General features: G+C 45.6%; 1 protein-coding gene across 1 annotated transcript in view; it reads right to left on the bottom strand.

Moving 5' to 3' along the window:
• Window positions 1-1,185: 1,185 nt before the first annotated feature.
• Window positions 1,186-18,764, bottom strand: part of LMTK2 (lemur tyrosine kinase 2) — an 88,050-nt gene continuing 70,471 nt past the window's right edge. Inside the window, exons 10-14 of the mRNA XM_072836986.1 lie at window positions 14,506-14,655; window positions 9,868-12,850; window positions 6,458-6,590; window positions 5,951-6,193; window positions 1,186-5,020 (exon numbers count right to left, since the gene is read on the bottom strand). Of these exons, the coding sequence (XP_072693087.1) occupies window positions 4,992-5,020; window positions 5,951-6,193; window positions 6,458-6,590; window positions 9,868-12,850; window positions 14,506-14,655 (3,538 nt within the window). The 3' untranslated portion in view covers window positions 1,186-4,991. The remainder of the gene's footprint in view (window positions 5,021-5,950; window positions 6,194-6,457; window positions 6,591-9,867; window positions 12,851-14,505; window positions 14,656-18,764) is intronic.

Below are 18,764 nucleotides of genomic sequence, written 5' to 3'. Positions count from 1 at the left end.
GGGCCGGGGTGGGCGGGGGCGCGCGTGTCCCTGCCAGGCGGGGGCGGGGGCGGGGGCGGGGGCGCACCTGCGGGCGGGGGACCCGCGCTCCCCGCCCGCCCCAGAGCCGCAGCCTGCCCGCCGCGCACCGCCCGGCCTGGAGCCCATTCGGCGGAGCGGGAGACTGAGGCGCCTGCGGGCCGGCGGGCGCGGAGCGAAGCCCTGGGACCGCGCCCGGCCGCCGCACCTGGCCTTGAGGTGAAGGCCCGGAACACGCGCAGTAGCCCGGAGAGTTGGCGGAAAAGCCATTTTGCGACGATAACACTAGTTTCTGAAAAGGGCCGCAGCCCCCGGGGGCTCCGAGGGCTCCCCCCGCGCTGCGCGGGGCGGGGGCGCAGGTCCAGGGGCGAGTGGGCGGAGCCCCGCGGAGCGACGCGCGGCCTCTGCGGGCGGTCACCGGCCTTCCGAGGTCTCCACCCGGAGAGGGGCTGTTAGGGCTCAGACCCTGGCTTCCACCCACATGCTTGACTCAGTCGCCCGCCTGCCTGCCTCAGTTTCCTCACCTTTCACAGGAGCGTGACAAAGGGGTAAAAGCAGCCTCTGGCTCAGGGGTGCTTCCAGGCTGCTGGGGGCACCTGCAGCCCGAGGTCCCGCGTGCGCTGGGCCTCCCGCCCCTCGTGACCCGCAGGGTCAGGGGCCGCGCCGAGCTCGCCCTTTCCAGACGGGCTCCCAGGGCGGCTCGTGGGCTCCATCGGGCCCCGAGGGTCTCAGGGGGCTGGTGTGACCCAAGTCGGGGTCAGCCTTACTCAGGAGGAGGCTCCTGCGCCGGGCCAGGGGAGCGGAGGTCCGCTGGGGCAGAGAAGGGCTAGGGCTGAGCAGACCAGCCTCTTGGTTTACAGCTCATCACAGACTGTATCTCAGAAATTAAAATGCTTCTCAAACTCAATATAGGCTTTGAGTTACAGATACACTTGGAGGCGGCACAAGCACTACGACTCCAAGTTCAGTTTTCCAGTGATTATACAGACTTTCATGTTCTCAGGAGAGTGGGGGTTTTAGGTCATGTAAAAAGGCACACAATCTCGAGAGACCCGGGGAGTGAGTGCCCCCGGCAGGGCAGTGAGTGTCAGGTCACCCACCCCGGGCCTTGCACAAGGGGGGGTGGGTGGGGTGGGGTGGGAACACGAAAGAAACGCAGCGACAGAGTTTATAAATATATAACTATATTTATTTTGAATATTAAATAGTTTTTAAATTACAAGCAATTTATTGAATCACACTATGCATCAATATACAGTAAAAATCTTACAATTTAAAAATGTACACAATTTAAACTGAAAGTTCATTAGCTGTGATATTGCCGTGAACCTCTCACAACTGTGTTAAAGCACAACAGGGAAGCCGTGTGGGTGTGACTGCCCCATGGATCTTCTCTTGCAGGCGGGATTCAACAGTGGATGCACGCACCAGCCCACTGGTAAGGTCTGTCTGCATTTGTGTGAGCCTGAACCACCTAGTTCAAGCCATTAGGGTAGCAGGTTGTTGGTAATTCAATACTGTCTACACACCTTTCAGAATTTATCTGTGTACTGAAGAGGAGTTTCGTTAATAGCCAAAACTGGAGCCAACCCCGTTACTATTAGGAATATTGTTTATGAGACTGAAATCTGAAGGAACTGTGCCACCCATTCTTATTTTAAGGCTACTTCTCATAAGGCTACTATTCTGAAGCCCTGATCACCGAAGCCCAACATTCAGAGCCTAACACTAGGTTCACCTCTGGAATTTCAGATGATGGGCTGAGTAGGGTAAAACCAAGAGCTGCTTCCGTCGCACCCTGGGCCCTCAGGACAGAAATGCAGTAAGTCACTAACCCTACAAGTACCCTATGGAAAATATGAATACAAGGGAGAGGTTTTGAAAGGCGTTTTACGGCAGCAAGACATACAAAGACTTTTCTAAGATAAAACTCACTTCTATAGAAACAATCGCCTGTACATTTAAAAATAGAATGAATGCTCTGTTTTCAATTTAGCTTTGTGGAGCTTCTTCACCCTTAAGATGAATGGCTTCTTACCCAGACGCACAGTCCTTCCAGAAGGATTTAGGGAGCACTGTTTTTTTTTTTTTTTAATTTCTTTTTTTCTGGCTTATGACAGGATCATTTGATAACACAAATTTAACATCTAGTAGGAAGGAAATGAAGGTTATTCTTATTATAGGATTTAAAAGACGTAAACTCCACCAGAGTAGCACTAATTAAAACCTGATAGATTCCAAAGAAGGCCAGGAAATACCACTGTGAATCAGGTATTATCAACTTCACCCATATTTTCTGGAGATTTCCACTGATTTCATTGCATAACTTATTAGAACAAGTTCGGTCTGAAAATCCACTATTGGTAACCAACGTAGTTTAAAAAAAAAGAAAAAAGAAAAGAAAAGAAAAGAAAAGAAAAGAAAAGAAAAGAAAAGGAAACCTGACTTGAACAACAAAGCACATGCTGACACTTCAAAGATGGGCTGAAAATTCTAATCTACATAATTGGTTTCCTGTGTATTGCTTGAGATTTCAAAAGAACATATTGACTCACATGTTTATTATAAATATAAAATCTTCCCCACCATGCAACACCACAGTAAGATTTACTACTCCAACCCACCCCCCCAACTCAATGTATAAAATGCTTTCTTTTGGCAATTAATCATGACAGCAAGATAGACCTAAAATAAATTAAAATGGGAATTAGTTTGTTAAAATCTCCTTAATCATAGTGAAAAAGGTACAGCCCCCAAATATCAGTAAATTGATCCCAGGCTGATTACACAAGAAGACTATATATTCTATGGATCTGCTTGACTTTAGTCATTAAATCTGAACTCGTTATAGTTTGAAAAAACTTGTATAATTATCACCTCTCATGTATCTCTCACAAAGACTGATAGATATAAAAATTCAGGAAACTCAGGAAATCTTCATAGCAGGAAATTCAGAGTTATGACAATTTTGGCAAAATCACCTTTTAATGCCCTATTAACTTTTTCTTGTCCAGTCTGCACATCCCAAGGCCCTGCTGTCCTGGCTGTGCTTCCTGCTCACACCAAGAGGAAGCTCTTTCTCCGTTCTGAGTTCTTGCTCTGGATAGTTATTGCTAGTATAAAAAGTGAGTGGAGTGAACCAGAATTGATAATAAAGATCATAACTGATTTTGTAAACTCTAGCCAGTATACACAACTGCATCTCACATGAGGACCAGGGTTGCTTGCTGGGACTATCACGCAGCCCCAGTGGGCCCATGTTATGCTGGAGTCGGGGAAACAAATCAGCACCGGAAAACATTTGGGGTGAAAGGCCAGTGTGTGGTGACCACAGACCTGATGCCCGACCCCGGTATACACGGCTTCATGGAGGACATGCCAAGCCTCCTCCGGCACATGCTGCTCTATGGCCCCTGGAAACTTCCTGATGTCAAAGCAGAATCATGGACTGCAGAATGAGGTCAGCTTTATCACAAACGCCCAATTCCTGGCAACATTAGGAGGTTGTGTGGGACACACTCGGTCCCTTTCAAGGCAAAGGGAGAACATGGTGCTTAACGCAGAAGGGAAGGGTCAGTGCAGATGAGTCCCAGGACCATGTCTCGGTGTGATGGCCACATGTGGCTGCCTAAGGTCCCAACCAGGAGGACGTGCTAGCTGTGCAGGCTCCATCATGTCCCTCGTCCCTCCTCCCAGCTGCAGGATGTAGTGTATCTCCTTGGTTACAGAGACCAGCCGCCGTGGGCCACGATGAGAAGTGGTTCTTCGGGGAAAATTCAGCTCTGGAGGTGATTTAAAAGCTCAACGCCTAGTGTGTACAAACAGAATGAACTCAAACTGTCCTTGGCAACCAGAGCCCTGTGCGGGCAGCTTCTTCCTCAGAGTTCTGTACCATCTGAAGGAAGGAGTTACGTAGCAGCCTGTGCTTCCAAAAACCAAGCAGAAGAGCAGACTTTAAGGGGAAGTGGCACAGGGGCCACAGCAGAACTCGGCCCAGATGGGGGCACTCGGCTCCCCAGGGAGCGGGCAGGAGACCTGGACACTCTAACCTGAAGCTGAGCTCTGCGGTGAACCACCTGTCAAGTTTCTCAGAAGGGTTTAAAAAAACTGGGGAGCAGGGTGGGAGAATCACACGGAGGGGCTGTAAGACCCTTGAGCTCCTCAGAGAAGCTGTGCTTGCTACAAGGAACCTGCGTCATAGAAAGAGACAAACGTGTGTTCATTCAGTCAACAGAACAAAGCAGTCTTTTTGGACTCATCAAAAATATTTCCTATAAGAACAAAAAAAAAACACTAACCTTCGGAATCATTTATCATTTACGAAAAAGTACCATATGTACAATTCCAACAATTCTAGACAGCAGAACACTCAAAATATTTAAACTTTACAAGTACCATGCAGAGCAAACAAACTATAAAACAGAAAAAAAATCAAACTAGTGGATAGCACCAGCTTGACCTGCCTTATTTTCCTTGAATAATTTAAGATTCTGTACAATATCAGGTACTCTTAGAACATTTATCCACAGTGCAATTACAGAAAGCAATTAGTGATTTCTTTAAAATAATAAATATGGCTCACTGGTGCCCATTCCCATTGTGCACCTCTGGGCCCTCGTGCACAGAAGGATGCACAGGTGCAGAAGTGGAGAACACCCCACATGGAAGCCAGAAACAACCCAGAGCCTACAGTTCCCCACACACCAGAGCAGGATCGACGCTCCCCAAGGATGACCAGGGCACAAGCACTTCTGGCAAGTGACAGCGGCCACAGGGCCTCCCCAGCTGGGCTTCCCACCATGGGCACAGAGCCAGCCGACTCCCTTCCGGCCTCCTGAGTCTCTCTCTTGCGCCGCACCCCACTGCAGCTGTGCCCACTGCAGCGGACGTGGAGGGGTATCACTGCTGGGCTGCGGTGCAGGAATGCCACCCTGGGGGAGCAGCCTGGGACTCGGGAGTGCATCCACATCCACCTAATCCTTTTCTCCGTCTTCGCTGCTTCCTATTTAGGAAAGAACAAGCAAAGCTAGGTTTGTGAAGTGATTGTCAAAGATAAAAATAGTTTAGACAGCATCTGACCTGCGCTACAGAAAAAAGGAACTGAGAGTGTGGCTGCCCACCACCTGCTCCAGCTGCATAGCTTCCTGTGACAGCGGCACCTGCCAGACTCTGGCAGGCTTTCGCACACACATCTGCTAAGCTCGCACGCAGCTCAGTGTCAGCGCTTAGGGCACAGGAGAAAGTCAGTCCTGATCTCTGACAGATCTCTAAGTAATGGGCATTATCTAATCAGCACAATTCAACAGAGCACAAGCACAAATGAAAGCGCTTTATGTTTCATAGTTAGTATTTGAACGGCAAACTTCAAATCAAAAAATGTACCTATTAACATTTATCTTCCAATCTGGTTATGGGGAAAAAAGGATCCATATGTTTAGATAATAGCACTTCAAATGTGCCCTGCCTGTGACTTCCCACCTAGGCCTCTGCTATCACACAAGACCAAGACTTAATGGCAAAATCAATATTCCCAGGGAAGAGCCAGAGCACATTTGGGCTAAATCCCAAAATCTCGGGCCAAGTGTTTTTAAGAACAGCTTCTCTCTGGGGGAAAGAAGCGGGGAATGGGGGATGGGAGGAGGGGTTGTGGCAAAAGGGAAAAAAAGGAGAAAAGAAGGTGGCAGACATCCTGGAGCAAGTGCAGGGACCTGGAACCATGCTGCCACCAGGTCACCTAACCCAACAGGGTCACGCGGGGACACCTCAAGTAGCACTCAGCTTGTGGAGTGACAGAGTCCTACACGTGGATATGGCCCTGAGAGCACACTCTTAAGACTGTGAGAGCATTCTAAAGAATTTCTGTACAATCTACTCTGCAAACACTAAGAAGGTACCAAATGAACAAGCATTCAACACACAGCCCTCCTCTCACCTCCTTGCTCAATGTCTGAGTCCGTAAGATGAGTGAGGGAAAAGCTGGCGATGTTGGCAGGAGAGATGGAGAATCTGGAATACGGCGGGGTGTGAGGCCAGCTCTGTTCCGCGCTCCGGGGTGGCGGAGGTGGTGAAAAGTACTTGGATGTCTGAAGAGAAGGCTTGGAACTAAGAAGGTTACTTGTTGTCTTTGACATGAAAGGGTCCGGGGAAAAGTCATCATCCCATTCAAAGCCTCCACCTGAAAGTAAAAATAAAAACCAGTTCTCCTTTTATGACTTCATTATAAAGAACAGGAAGCGGGGGGTAGGGGGTGGGCAAGCACACAGGCATGTGCTGCTGACCAACCAAAATCAACTTGGGTCCGAAAAATGGCAGAGCTGCTTCCAGGGGTCGTAAGACAGTCATTTAAAGCAATCCATGATGTTAACCTCCAGAAAAATGCACCTTATTCACAATGCACTGTTTTTAGTTTCTTTTCAAACCCATCAATGAGGAGAAGTACCTTCTTCATCTGTTGAGCTTTCCGAATTTATGCACCTGCTCAGATAAGGAGAGCCTGAGGATGGTGCTGGGCTGTTCAGCTCGGGGCTGTGTGCATCCCCTCCGCAGTGCCCCAGCTCTTTGGTTGGGGTCTCCTGAAAAGCCAGAGAGAAATTCTCGTCAGCAAAGGCCTACTCCTGGGAGCCCCCTGCTGTAGGTGTGGCAGGATGGCACCATGTCTGACTAATGGAGGGGCTCGGGGCCTGGGAAAGCCACAGTAGGAACACACAGACAGACCTGCCTCTCCCACCGAAGCAACTCTGAAGCCCAGGCAGAATGCATGCAGCAGCTGCTGGAGGCCTCCGAAAAGTAAATAGTAGCAGGCAGGCTAGGGAAGCATGCCAGAACTCAAGGTACACCAGGGCAGCAGTGGATCTGCTGTGTTCCCATGGCCCCTGCCTCAACAGCTCCTGGCCTGGACCCAGCACAGACTGACATCCAAAGTGGGCACTGGGATGGACAGAGAGAGCTCCAGAAGCCCTTTGGTTCTGGTTCTGAAGCAGGCACGGGGTCTTCTGACACTCGGGAACTGGTGGGGGGTGGGATAGAACTCCAGACTTTCCCCCTCCATTCTCTTGCTCCCTAGCCTCCAGCAGTCCCAGGATGACAGACACCTATATGCTGAGGGAAGTGACCTCCCTCTCCCCCTGGAGGAGTGGAAATCCCAAGACAGTGAGAAGAAGCCTGCTGCTTGTCTTCCTTTCTGTCCAGCCACTGCACCAGCTGTTTAGCTGGAAAGGGGGGGGAGGGCAGGCCAAGACATGGGAAAGTACCAGGGATCCCATGGTGAGGGAGGAGCTCAGGAAAGTGACCCCATCAAGTTCATGAGCTCCTGCCTTACCTCTGACCTGAGCATGGTAGAGCTGACTCTCAACAGCACAGCAAAGCTCTAAGAACTGAATTGCCGGGCGGCCCCTGCCAAGATCCATCCTGGCCAGCAGGGGGCACGTACAGAGCCCAGATTCAAACAGTACAACAAGGGGGGACCTCACCCACAGAAAGACCGGGAACTTGTGACCTAAATCCCAATGGGCCAATGCCTGCTAGAACAAAACTATCAGCATTCTCCTTAGACTCTAAACAAGACACAGAGTCACGGAACACACAATGGATACAGTCTAAAATCAGTCTACATACAAAGAATCAGGAAAACTTCAATTCCCAGGGAAGAAGAAAATCAAGAAATGCCAGTGTCAAAGTGACACACATGCTGGGGTTCTCTGAAAAGGGTTATTATGAAAATGTTCCTACAAGCAAGGGCAAATGTTCTTGACATGAACGTAAATAGACAAAAGTCTCGGCAAAAGAAGATAAAAATGACAGCAAAATGCAAATTTTAAAAGAGAAAAATACAGTAGCTGAAACCTAAAAACCCCATGGATAGACTCAATATCAGAATGGAGATGACAGAGAGTTTGAAGGAGATTAATAGAAATGATCCAATCTGAACAACAATGAAAACTGAAGAGCGTGCCAATGGGTCATACACAGCAATCTGACACTGGAGCACAGCAAAAGAAAGCATTTGGGAAAATAATGGCTGAAAAGTTCTTGAATTTGGTGAAAGATATAAAACTACAGTTTCAAGATGTTCAGCAAATTTGAAACGGGGTAAACTCAAGGAAATCCATGCCCATAATCAAACTGCTAAGAAGAGAAAGAAATTTCGCAAAGAAAAATATCTTGACAGCAATTAGACATAATACCAAGAGAACTGTCAACTCAGAATTCTATATTCAGAGAAAATATCCTTAAGGAATGAGGGGAACTAAGATAATCCGTTGTCAGTAGGTTTGATTTAAAAAAAGAAAAACCTTCTTCAAACAGAAGGGAAATGATACCAAAAGAATCCTGGAACATCAAAAATGAAAAGAGAGAAACGGTAGGGACTGTCTGGGTAAATAGAACCTTATTTGTCTCCTCTCGAGTTTCTTAAAATATATTTGATAACTGGGAGTAAAATGCAGAGCACCATCTGATGGGGCTTTGGCGTCTGTGAGCGGAATACACCAGATAATGGTAATAAGGTTTCTGCATTCCACCTGAAATGGTGGAGTGCTGACTCTAAGTAGACTGTAAAAAGTGTAGTATAATCCCCAAAACCACTATAGAAACTACACTCACAGAAGATACACAATAAAAATGCAATAAATTAAAAGGTAACACTAAAAAATGCTTAAATTACCACAAAGAAGACAGGAAGGAGGAAACAAGAACCAGAGGAATAGAAACAGTGAACAAAATGCCAAAATTCAAACAAGACTAATTTTACTGAATGTAAAGGGCCTAAAACCATCAATTAAAAGATAATTTTTTTGAGAATAGATTTAAAAATCTCTTTGCTATTCACAAGAAACTGATGTTGAACATAAAGATATACGATTGAAAGTACAAAGGCGAAGAAAGATATCTCATGCAAATACCAATCAAGAGAAAGCTGGAGAGGCTAAATGACTGTCAGACAAAGGAATACAGAAGGACATTACATAACGATAAACAGGTCAGTTCAATCTTTTCAAGAAGATCTAGGGATCTTAAATGTGCATACAGCTAACAACAGAGCCATATAACAGAGGAAGCACAAACAAACAGAAATGGAGAGTTCAAATCCACAACTGCAGTTGGAGACTTCACTTCTCTTTCTCGCCACGGGAAGAACTCGCAGCACACAAAAAAAATCAGCAGCCATGTAGAAGAGCTGGACACTACCAACCATCCAGACCTAACCGACTGGCACGTTTTTTCAGGTACACACAGAACATTCACCAAGACAGACCATGGCCTGCCTCAGAAACAAACCCCTGTAAGTTCAGAGGAACCGAAACCATACCAAACATGTGCTCTGACTGTAACAGACTTAGCCTACAAGTCACTTAACAGATATAAGAAAATCTCCAGCCCTAGATTGTAAAGAGGCTGAAGTCGGAGCTCACGGAGCAGTTCTCAACAGGCACAGGAGGGTGGGAAGGCTGCAGACTCCACCACTGCCTGGTCCCAACCCACAGAGACGGAGATAGCCAGCACCCCTGGGGCTGCCTGTGAGCCATGGACTATTCGTTGGCACCTGTGTGCTGGCTATTGCTGCCTACTGCTGGATTATAGAAATCTGGTCTGTAAAAGGGAACTAATTTCAGTAGGACTCTGCCAGGAGACCTAGAAGGGGCATCCACGTCTCCTTCCCTTAACAGGAGTTCCCTGTCCAAAATGCATTTCTGCATATTCTTGGAACTATAACCAACCCCAAATTCTTATTTATGAGGAATCATAAACTAGTTGGTGGCCTCGAAACGGCAATCAGGAAAACAAAGCACCCTCTATTTCCTAACACACCTTGGAATTTCCTAATATGGCAGTTTAGAAGTTAACAGGTACCTGGTCAAACAGATAGACTGTGACATCGTCAAAGAATGTCACTGCCTTCTTTTCTTTTTTCCAGTCATCTGGGAGCTGCTCAATGGCAACAGTGGCTGAGGGTTTCAACAGGCTCCGTAAGTGCCGCCCATCCTCATTGCTGAGAATCACAGGCACAGGGTGCTCAGTCTCATCCTCTGACTCGGAGCTGAGGCTGTGCAGGTTGAACGCCCGCAGGTCCTCGTCGGAGTCGTCACTGTTCTCATCTTCCTCGTCTGCGTCAATGCCATCCTCAGAGAGGTCAAGCATCCCTGACACACCAAGTTTCCCCAGGTATTTCCCTTCAATATCTGGCTCCTTCAACTTGGGGCCCTCGGCATGGCCACACAAGGACTTCTCCACCGTCAGGTCTGATGGGCTGCCAGAGCAGAGGGTGGAATTTGTGAAGGCGAGGAGCTCGTTGGTGTTGGTTCCAGTGGAGGTGAGTGTGCAGGGGCACTCCTCTTGAGCCTCAAAGTCATCGCCACTGCTCAGCTCAGAGTTCAACATACTCAAGGGACTGCCAGCCTTGTCTTCAGAAGCAGGTGTCTGCTTGGAAACATCAGTTGGTGCTGCGTCCAAGGTTTCTCTAGACTTCAGGTGACTGGGATCTTGTGAGGCAGGGAGACAACTTTGGTCTGGCTGGCAATGGTTGGTTTCCAGGCAACTGTCCTTGATGCCATGACTGTGCTCTGGAATGACTGGCTCAGGCAGGGGAGGATCCGTCACCAATACCAAGGGTGAGGCTGGGGGTCCTGGGACCCCCTCAGACTTCTTATCGGGCTCAGAGTCATTATCTGAGAAGTAAGCAGAGTCTCGGTATGAGCTCTGAGAGCCAGGTGCAAAAGTCTGCGAGGTCACTTCTGTACCTCTGTGGCCATCAGCTGCATCTGAGATGACGATGACCGGTTTGGGAGGCAAACTACCATGACTGTCATTGCCCACTGTGGCAGCCTCTGAGGCGGAGGTGCCGTCGGGAGCAGGGTGCAGAGTCCACTCAGGGGACTCTAAGTTCTCTGTCTCGTAGCCACTGTCTGCAGGCTTATCAGGGGGCAAGAGTTTCTGAGGCGTGTGAGAGCTTAAAGAACCCAGTAAGGCTTCATGGACATCCACTGAATCCAGAGAGTCTGGGGTCTCCACAGACTGTTCTGAAGTTGGAATGGGTGTTGACAAGCTGTCTTCTAAAAGGCTGTCTTGACTGGTCGAGTCCGACGAGAGGGCAGACACCAAGCCCCCCTCTTTTGTGGCATCTTTACAATGCAGCTGACTCAAAGTCTCCACAGCTTCCACGTTTTTCTCCAGCAGGCTATTACTGTGATGGTCTTCTGAAAGCGTCTGGTTTTGTAAGTTTTGTCTCAATTCTGGAAGACTACTTCCTATACTCACCTTATTGGCAAAAACGTCATTAACAAGAACTGAGTCACTTTTGGTCAGTCTCAAGGCCTCCTGACTTTGGTGGGTCAGGTCGTGAGACCTGTTGCCAATGCCACATGTTTTGGCATCAGTGGAGGGAATTACAACTGTGATGGTGACAGAGTCTGGTTTGATTTCCTGGCAGAGACAGTCTTCATGGATACTGACATCTGGGTACGTGGGTTCTCCCTGCTTCAGGAGCGGATCTGGAGGTACATGATGAGGTGTTCCTTCTGTTTCAAGAGAGGTAGGAGGTACCTGCACTTCCGGGGAAGACTGTGGTGAGGTGTTTAAAGTGTTGTCCTTGAACACACCACCTGTGTCTTCACCCTTTGTGCTTAGGTTTTCCTGCAACAAAGTAAAGCCTGGTTTATTTTCAGCAAACTTAACTTCAAGATCTAAAGAATTTCTACGTGGAGTTTCTAATATTGTTTCAGTGAAACCAGCATTTTTAAGTTCTGTTTGAAGATCATTTACATGTTCTTTGCTAGACAATGAGTCTTTTAGTAAGTTTTTCTCTTGAAGAAATAAAAAGTTTTCTGACAATTCTTGAACAGTCAGTGGATCAAAATTATCTTGGTGCAAAAGGTTTTCTGATAAGCAAAGAGGCTCGCAGTCAAAAAGCTTACGGGGCTTTTCTTTCTCAAAGTGGCACGCTGTTACTGACTCTCTGGAGGCATCCAGACTTGAACTTAAAGCGGTCGGCTTCAAGTCCGTTTGAACTCCGTTTAGTTCCATTAAATCAAATATTTTTTGGTGACTGGGTAGATCCTCTGATTTGTCCAGATCATTAAATATACTGTTGAAAGGGCTCTCAGGACCCCTGGTAACATGTATGTCCTCAGGTATGCTGGAATCTTTGGGGTCTGTACTGCTTTGGAAGAAATCTTCATCTGTACTCGACTCTTCAAATTCAAGATTCCTGAGTGTCAGAAACTGGGACGTCTCATCACTTATCTTCTCTGGGTTATCCATCTCAGTTGTGAGCAGTGCCGGCGGGTAATCAAGCTCCAAGTTGCTACCACTTTTTTCTTCCAACTGGATGTAATAGTCGCTTCCAACAGAAAGGTTGTGGGCATCAAAAACAGGAACCACTCCGGGGGCCCCACGGGGGACATCCTGGCCACTGTCGTCTTGTTTCCCTGGTCCAGGATCTGAAAGTGAACTCTCAAAAACCTCAACTGGAAAGAAGATGCTTGTGTAGGACAAGGCTTCATCTGCGGGGCCCCGACCATGCTCGTCAAAGTGGTCATGCTTAGCTGCCTCCCACACATACTCAAAGCTCAGGCCCTGGCTGGTCTCAGTTACAGTGAGGACTTCCTCCATCTCTCGACCAAGCCGATCTCTGGCAAAATGGTCGAGAATTGGGAATGCAGCATTACTTGAAGTGTCTCTGCTATTTGTATTTGGTTTAAGAGCATTCCACTGTTGTTCAAAGTCAACTTCTGAATCCCTTTGGCTTTGCATCCGTAGGTAAGTGAGCAATCTATGCACGTCCTCAGCTGCTGGTCTCTTGTCTGGTGACAGCCAGCAGAACTGTAAAACTTCATACCTAAGTGACAATGGAGAGGTAATTAATGGACTGATGAAAAACTGCTTTAAAATAAGAAAGGGCGGCACCTGCGTAGCTCAGTGGTTGAGCATCTGCCTTTGTCTCGGGATGTGATCCCAGGGTCCTGGGATCCTGGGACTGAGTGCCTTATCAGGCTCCCTGCAGGAAGCCTGCTTCTTCCTCTGCCTATGTGTCTTTCATGAATAAATAAATAAATAAAAATTTAAAAAATAAATAAATGATTAAAAAATAAAATAAGGACTTCACAAGGACTCCTAAGCCAACTCAACACCTCAAAAGTTTCCATGCTATAATCACTGTCAACCACATGAAGGAGCTCAGTTCATGGTGAAAGAGGAAATGAAGAAATATAAAAATGTGGCCTACTAGTGTTTTGTGTTCCAGGACATTTCACAGAATCAGTGTCTGTCATTTGTTCTGGTGTTTATCCAGTGACTTAGCCCCAGAATTTAGAAATAGTTTTAACATGATCTCCTCTTTAAAAAATTACCACACATGTTCTGTGTAGTAAAGAACACACTTGTCTTACATTTTCAGATTTACTTCATTTTGTAAGAATTCTCAGAGACAAATGCTGTTGTAACTAATCTCTCACTATTTCCCCCAATAAAAAGTAACACTGTGATCTTATGTAGCACATGGTTTCCTTAGATCAGAGAAGAGGCCCAAAGTGGAGAGAAGCAGTAGAAAACAAAGTCCACAGAGGCAGCATCCAGGAGCTAGGTCTTCCAGGAGTTGACTGAAAACAGCCACACCTTGTTTTTAAAAAAACAATTTTATTTATTTGAGAGAGTGAGCACGAGAGAGGAGAGAGAGAGAATGAGCAGAGGGAGAGGGAGAAGACAACTCCCTGCTGAGCAGAGCCTAATGCAGGAAGACCCCAGGACCTGGGATCATGACCTGAACAGACACTTAAACAAATGAGCCACCCAGGTGCCCCACAGCCAACATCTTAAGCTGGTGCCGTGAACAGCAGGGAAGACAAAGATTTAATACTTCAAAGTATTAAGTGTATAGAGTACATTTAGAGGACATTAGGTTCCATTAATCTGGATGAAAGGGTTCTCGCTGAAAGGGGAGCTGAGCCAAGCCTAAGTGCAGGGGATTGCCATGCTTCAGAGGCAGTGCATGCTGGGCACACAGTGGTTTAGAGGCTTAGAAAGAGGTGAACCTGATTCTAATTGGCAATAAAGAATTGGTCCAAAGACTCATAAGAAATAAATATATTTTGCAAATGTCACGTATATTATGCAAATTAGCTTCTCCTGCCTATTTAAATATTATCATTTCTATGTTGTCTCTTTTCTTACATATTAGGTATCACTTACAAAAACAGTTTCATTTTAAAACAATTCCACAATAGAAAACTCCCTTCATACTGACTTCCCTAATTAGTTCAGACTTCACACTTTTTTCTTACTGCATATAATTCATAACTTCCTACCTGTCCTATACATTTTTTTTAAATGTTAAATTTTAAAAATTGATGTTCATCTAAAATCCTTTGTGAATAATATACAAATGACTGCTTTTTGTAACATTTACTGTTTAAAAACAGGGAATATATAACTGACACCCACAGAAAGATTTCCTTATCTTTTGAAGACAATAAAATATAAAATTGGGTTACCCACCATCTGTCGGAATAAGGCTGCTCCAGCTGGGGCTTAGGGAGTTTTGTGTCTCTCTCTCGAATCACCTGATTGAGAACATCTAAGTTGGAAAGGTTGGAATAAGGCTGAGCAGCATTATCAAAAAGCTCCCAAAGTGTCACACCCAAGGACCTGTGGAAAAAAGAGAAGTTATTTCTTCCTCTATTTATTTGTTTGTTTGTTTATTTTCTTCCTTTCTTTAGATGTCAAATTTTTTAGCACCAACACTTCTATTTGTACACTCATTAGGGGCTTTAAGAACAAGGTGTATACTGAAAAGGTTATTAAAGACAGCTCTTTAACATGATTTTTAAAAAGAGGCATTGTCTATAAAACAAGGACAAGTATGCCTCCTATTTATGACTGAGTACTCTAGAAGTTTGGCCAATGCAAAAAGAAAAAAAATTGAACAGATAACAGGCATAATTATAGAGAGCAGCTAATATAATTATCATAGAGAGGAGCTAATGTAACTGTCAACTTTGAAACTCAAGAAATTATTTGAAAGATCATTAGAATTATTTCAGAGTTCAACGAAGTGGGGAGATACAAGATAAACAGCCTGAGGTGGACAAAAAAATCCCATTCACCTAATGGTAGTAAACACCAGAAAATATCTAAAGCAAACTTTTAGATAATTAAATAATCTCTTCTTTGGTGGGTCCACACATTTTTTGTTGCAATGATTCCATAGCGCCATTTGTCACTATGATAGAGAGATTTCTTGCCATCATTCTGCCACCTACTTGTGTGCCAGAAGAGGCCATCCACTGAGCCTCTCAATGTCTCTAGGGACACGGCTGTTACCACAGTTGGGCAGGAGTGCCCCTTCCCAGTGCCAACTCCCCATGTGTGTTTGTCTCTCTCTCTGTGAGTGCTCTGTCGTCATGGAAACGGTCTCCGTGGCTCAGTCCCAGGTACCAGCCTTCCGTTGTGTACTAGCATCTCCTAGTCACTGCTCTGGCTCCTAAACCTGACTGTCTACCTGTGTCATCTGGGAATACAGAGCTACATACGACCTGCTCCCAAGGACTTGCAGTTGGTAGATCAGGTGTGGCCAAGAAACTGTACTTTAAAAGTTCCCTAGTGATTCTGGCATCCAGCCAGGTTTGGGTATTGATGGTTTACATGACTTGGCTCGGTAACTCCAGAATTCTTGTTTGAATAAGCTGTACTGAATAAACCAGTCTGTTATTTGACATTGTATTAGTGCAACATAACTTAGAGTTCATTTCTCTAAACTTCATAAATCAGTGAAAAAAATCAGCATATTCAGTATCTAAGTTGAGAGACCACCTCTATCAGAGGAAATAAACAGACCCAAATTTCACAACTCCATTCAAGAAAGAAAAGACATCTTCTCCCTGGCGCAGATTTGTCAGAGGCAGAGGGCCATCCTGGATACAAAAGAAGTTTAAGACATTATTGAAGCCTTAAAAAGGGAGTTTACAATTTAACTGAGGAAAATAAGAAAATCACATGGAACACTAAAGACCACATAATGAATGGCACAATGAGTGTTATTGCTGCCATGCTTGGTGTGACCTTGGGCATTTAACTAACAACCTGCCTCAGTATCTCCAAAGCCCTGTTTTAATTCCTTTCCCTCCCCAAAAAGGCCTATTCCCAGACTAAAACCCTGTCCAGCCCCAGCCCACTCTGTTCTTCAGAGAACACGAAGCACAGGCTTTCTCAACTCCCCACTTCCCCAATTCTAGCATCTCTGTACACACCCTTCCCATTCCTCAGGCCACAGAGAAGGATGAGATACATCTCCTCCTCAAAATCTGTCCCTGCCCTGTAGCTCTCTACTCCATGTGGTGTCCTGCCACCAATTACTGCCTCTGATCCCTGGCTATTCAATTCTTCCCCTTGTACTGGCTCCTGGGTCCTGGAGTCCCACCAGCCTCTCCCTCCTGGAGTTACCTTCTCTTCCACCAAACTATGCCCCTCTCATTTACCCCTGGTACAGGGTAGGTGGCTCTTGCCTTGGGCTGCAGTTGGCCCTACTGCCAGCCCTACCTCCAGATACTTCTCAAAGTGTCAGCAACAAGGGGTGGGAACACAAGCTAAACTCTGTCTCTGGGAACACAGGCTAAGCTTTCTGGCTCAACACCCTGCTAGGAACAGTGAAAATATGGATGAAGCATAAAAAGTATCTTTTTAAAGGCATCAAAGACAGGAAAGCAGGGACTTGCCAGGAAAATCTCTAGAACTTGAAGATGTAAGGAGAACACTAAAACTACCTCTGAGCTGGTGCCTTTGCTAAAGCACAGAAGTTGGGCTTTTGCAGTTTCTGTTTACAAGGCAATGCAGGTGGTAGCGGAGGTAAATAGGCCAAAGCCCTGGGTCTGCCCAAGCTAAGGGGAATCACAGAGAGACTTCCTCACAGCGAGATTAAGCCTGCCCCCTGCATCCCTCCAGGAGTCTGAAAGGCAAACTGACTCGGCACTGAGGAGCTGTGAGTTAGTGTACATGTGTATGCATGTTTGAGTGTGTGTGTGTGTGTCGGGGGCACACTGGCCCCTAACAAGCTGTAACCACAGAGCTGGCCATTGACTGTATTTGCGGACTGAATTCACATGACCTGGGTGGTCAAAAACCTTGAGCTGAATACATGAAGCCCTGTAGTAGTAGAGCTCCCTTACACAGCAGGATACTCCCCAGTATCCGACACAAGCAGGTAAATGTGGATCCTCTCTGGAGGAATGCTCCCCAACTCTAGGTTTCCAAGATCCTCACCCCAAGGAAACAAGGCACCATCAAGAATCAGCAAGATCAACTCCACCAAGACCTCAGATACAGGAATCATCTGACGCAGATCATAATCCAATCGTTTTAAAAAATGCTGGGGCATGTTTTAAAACACCAAATAGAATTCCTAAAACTGAAAAATCAATAGCTGGACTATATAAAACTTAATAGAGAGATTTAACAGAAGAATAGACACAGCTGAAGAGAGAATTTTTAAAAAGAGAAAGAATTAGTGGCTGGAACACAGGTCTTAAAATTATCTAGAGTGTGGCACAGAGAGTCAAAGAGACAGAATATATAAAGGAGAGCTTAAGAGACAGAAGGCAGAGCAGGAAAGGATAGCACACATCTAAACAGACTTTCTAAAAGAGAGAAAGGGAGCAGAGGCAGTATCTGAAGAGGGTAAGGGCTGAGAACACCACCAACCTAAGGTCTGGGAAGCCAAATAAATCCCGAGCAGAAAAACATAAGAAATCCACACCCATACACGTCATAGTGAAACTACAAAAAATGAAAGACAAAGAGAAGAATTTAAAAGCAGCCAGAGAGAAAAGATCACATTACCTTCAAAGAGCTTAGGTAGACTTACAGCTGACTTCTCAATAGCAACAATGGAAGCCAGAAGACAGTAGAATGATCTCTTCAATATGCTGAGAGAAAGTAACTGTCCCCAAGTAAAAATAGACTTCAAAAATGAAGATAAAATAAAGGTATGTTTAGATCTACAAAAAACTGAGAGTCTGTTACCAGCAGGCCCTCACTCTAGGAAATTCTGAAGGACATACTTCAGACAAAGAAGGATGATCACAGATGGAAATGTCTGAGATTAAAAAAAAAAAAAAAAAAAGAATGAGGAGCAAAGTGATTTAATTATGTGGATAAACCTGAACAAAAAATGCTAAAAAATAATAACGATGTCTTGTGAAGGTAAAAGAAAAAAATACCCAACAATAAGATATAATTGTGTATACGTGTGTGTGCAAGTGCATGTGTGTGTGCACGCATGCACGTGTGTGGTATATGGTTAAACCAAGTTAAGCATGTTAAAGTATCCTGAGATCCTTGTATTGATCAGACAGAGGATCAAAATATGAACTAAAATGAGACTAAAATAAGTGGAATATACATGTTATAACTTCTAGGGCAACCTTTAATAAAAGTACAGGAGTATCATATACAGCTTCCAAACTAACAGGAAAAAGCAGTTTAAAAAAAGTAGTCCATGAATAGATATCATGATGACACTAAACTCATATCTCTCAATAGTAACTCTGAATGTGAACGGGCTTAATGACCCCATCAAAAGGCGCAGGGTTTCAGACTGGATAAAAAAGCAGGACCCATCTATTTGCTGTCTACAAGAGACTCATTTTAGACAGAAGGACACCTACAGCCTGAAAATAAAAGGTTGGAGAACCATTTACCATTCGAATGGTCCTCAAAAGAAAGCAGGGGTAGCCATCCTTATATCAGATAAACTAAAATTT

Source organism: Canis lupus, chromosome 8, assembly GCF_048164855.1.
Source record: "Canis lupus baileyi chromosome 8, mCanLup2.hap1, whole genome shotgun sequence".
NCBI lineage: Eukaryota > Metazoa > Chordata > Mammalia > Carnivora > Canidae > Canis > Canis lupus.
This window is presented reverse-complemented; position numbering and strand designations above follow the sequence as displayed.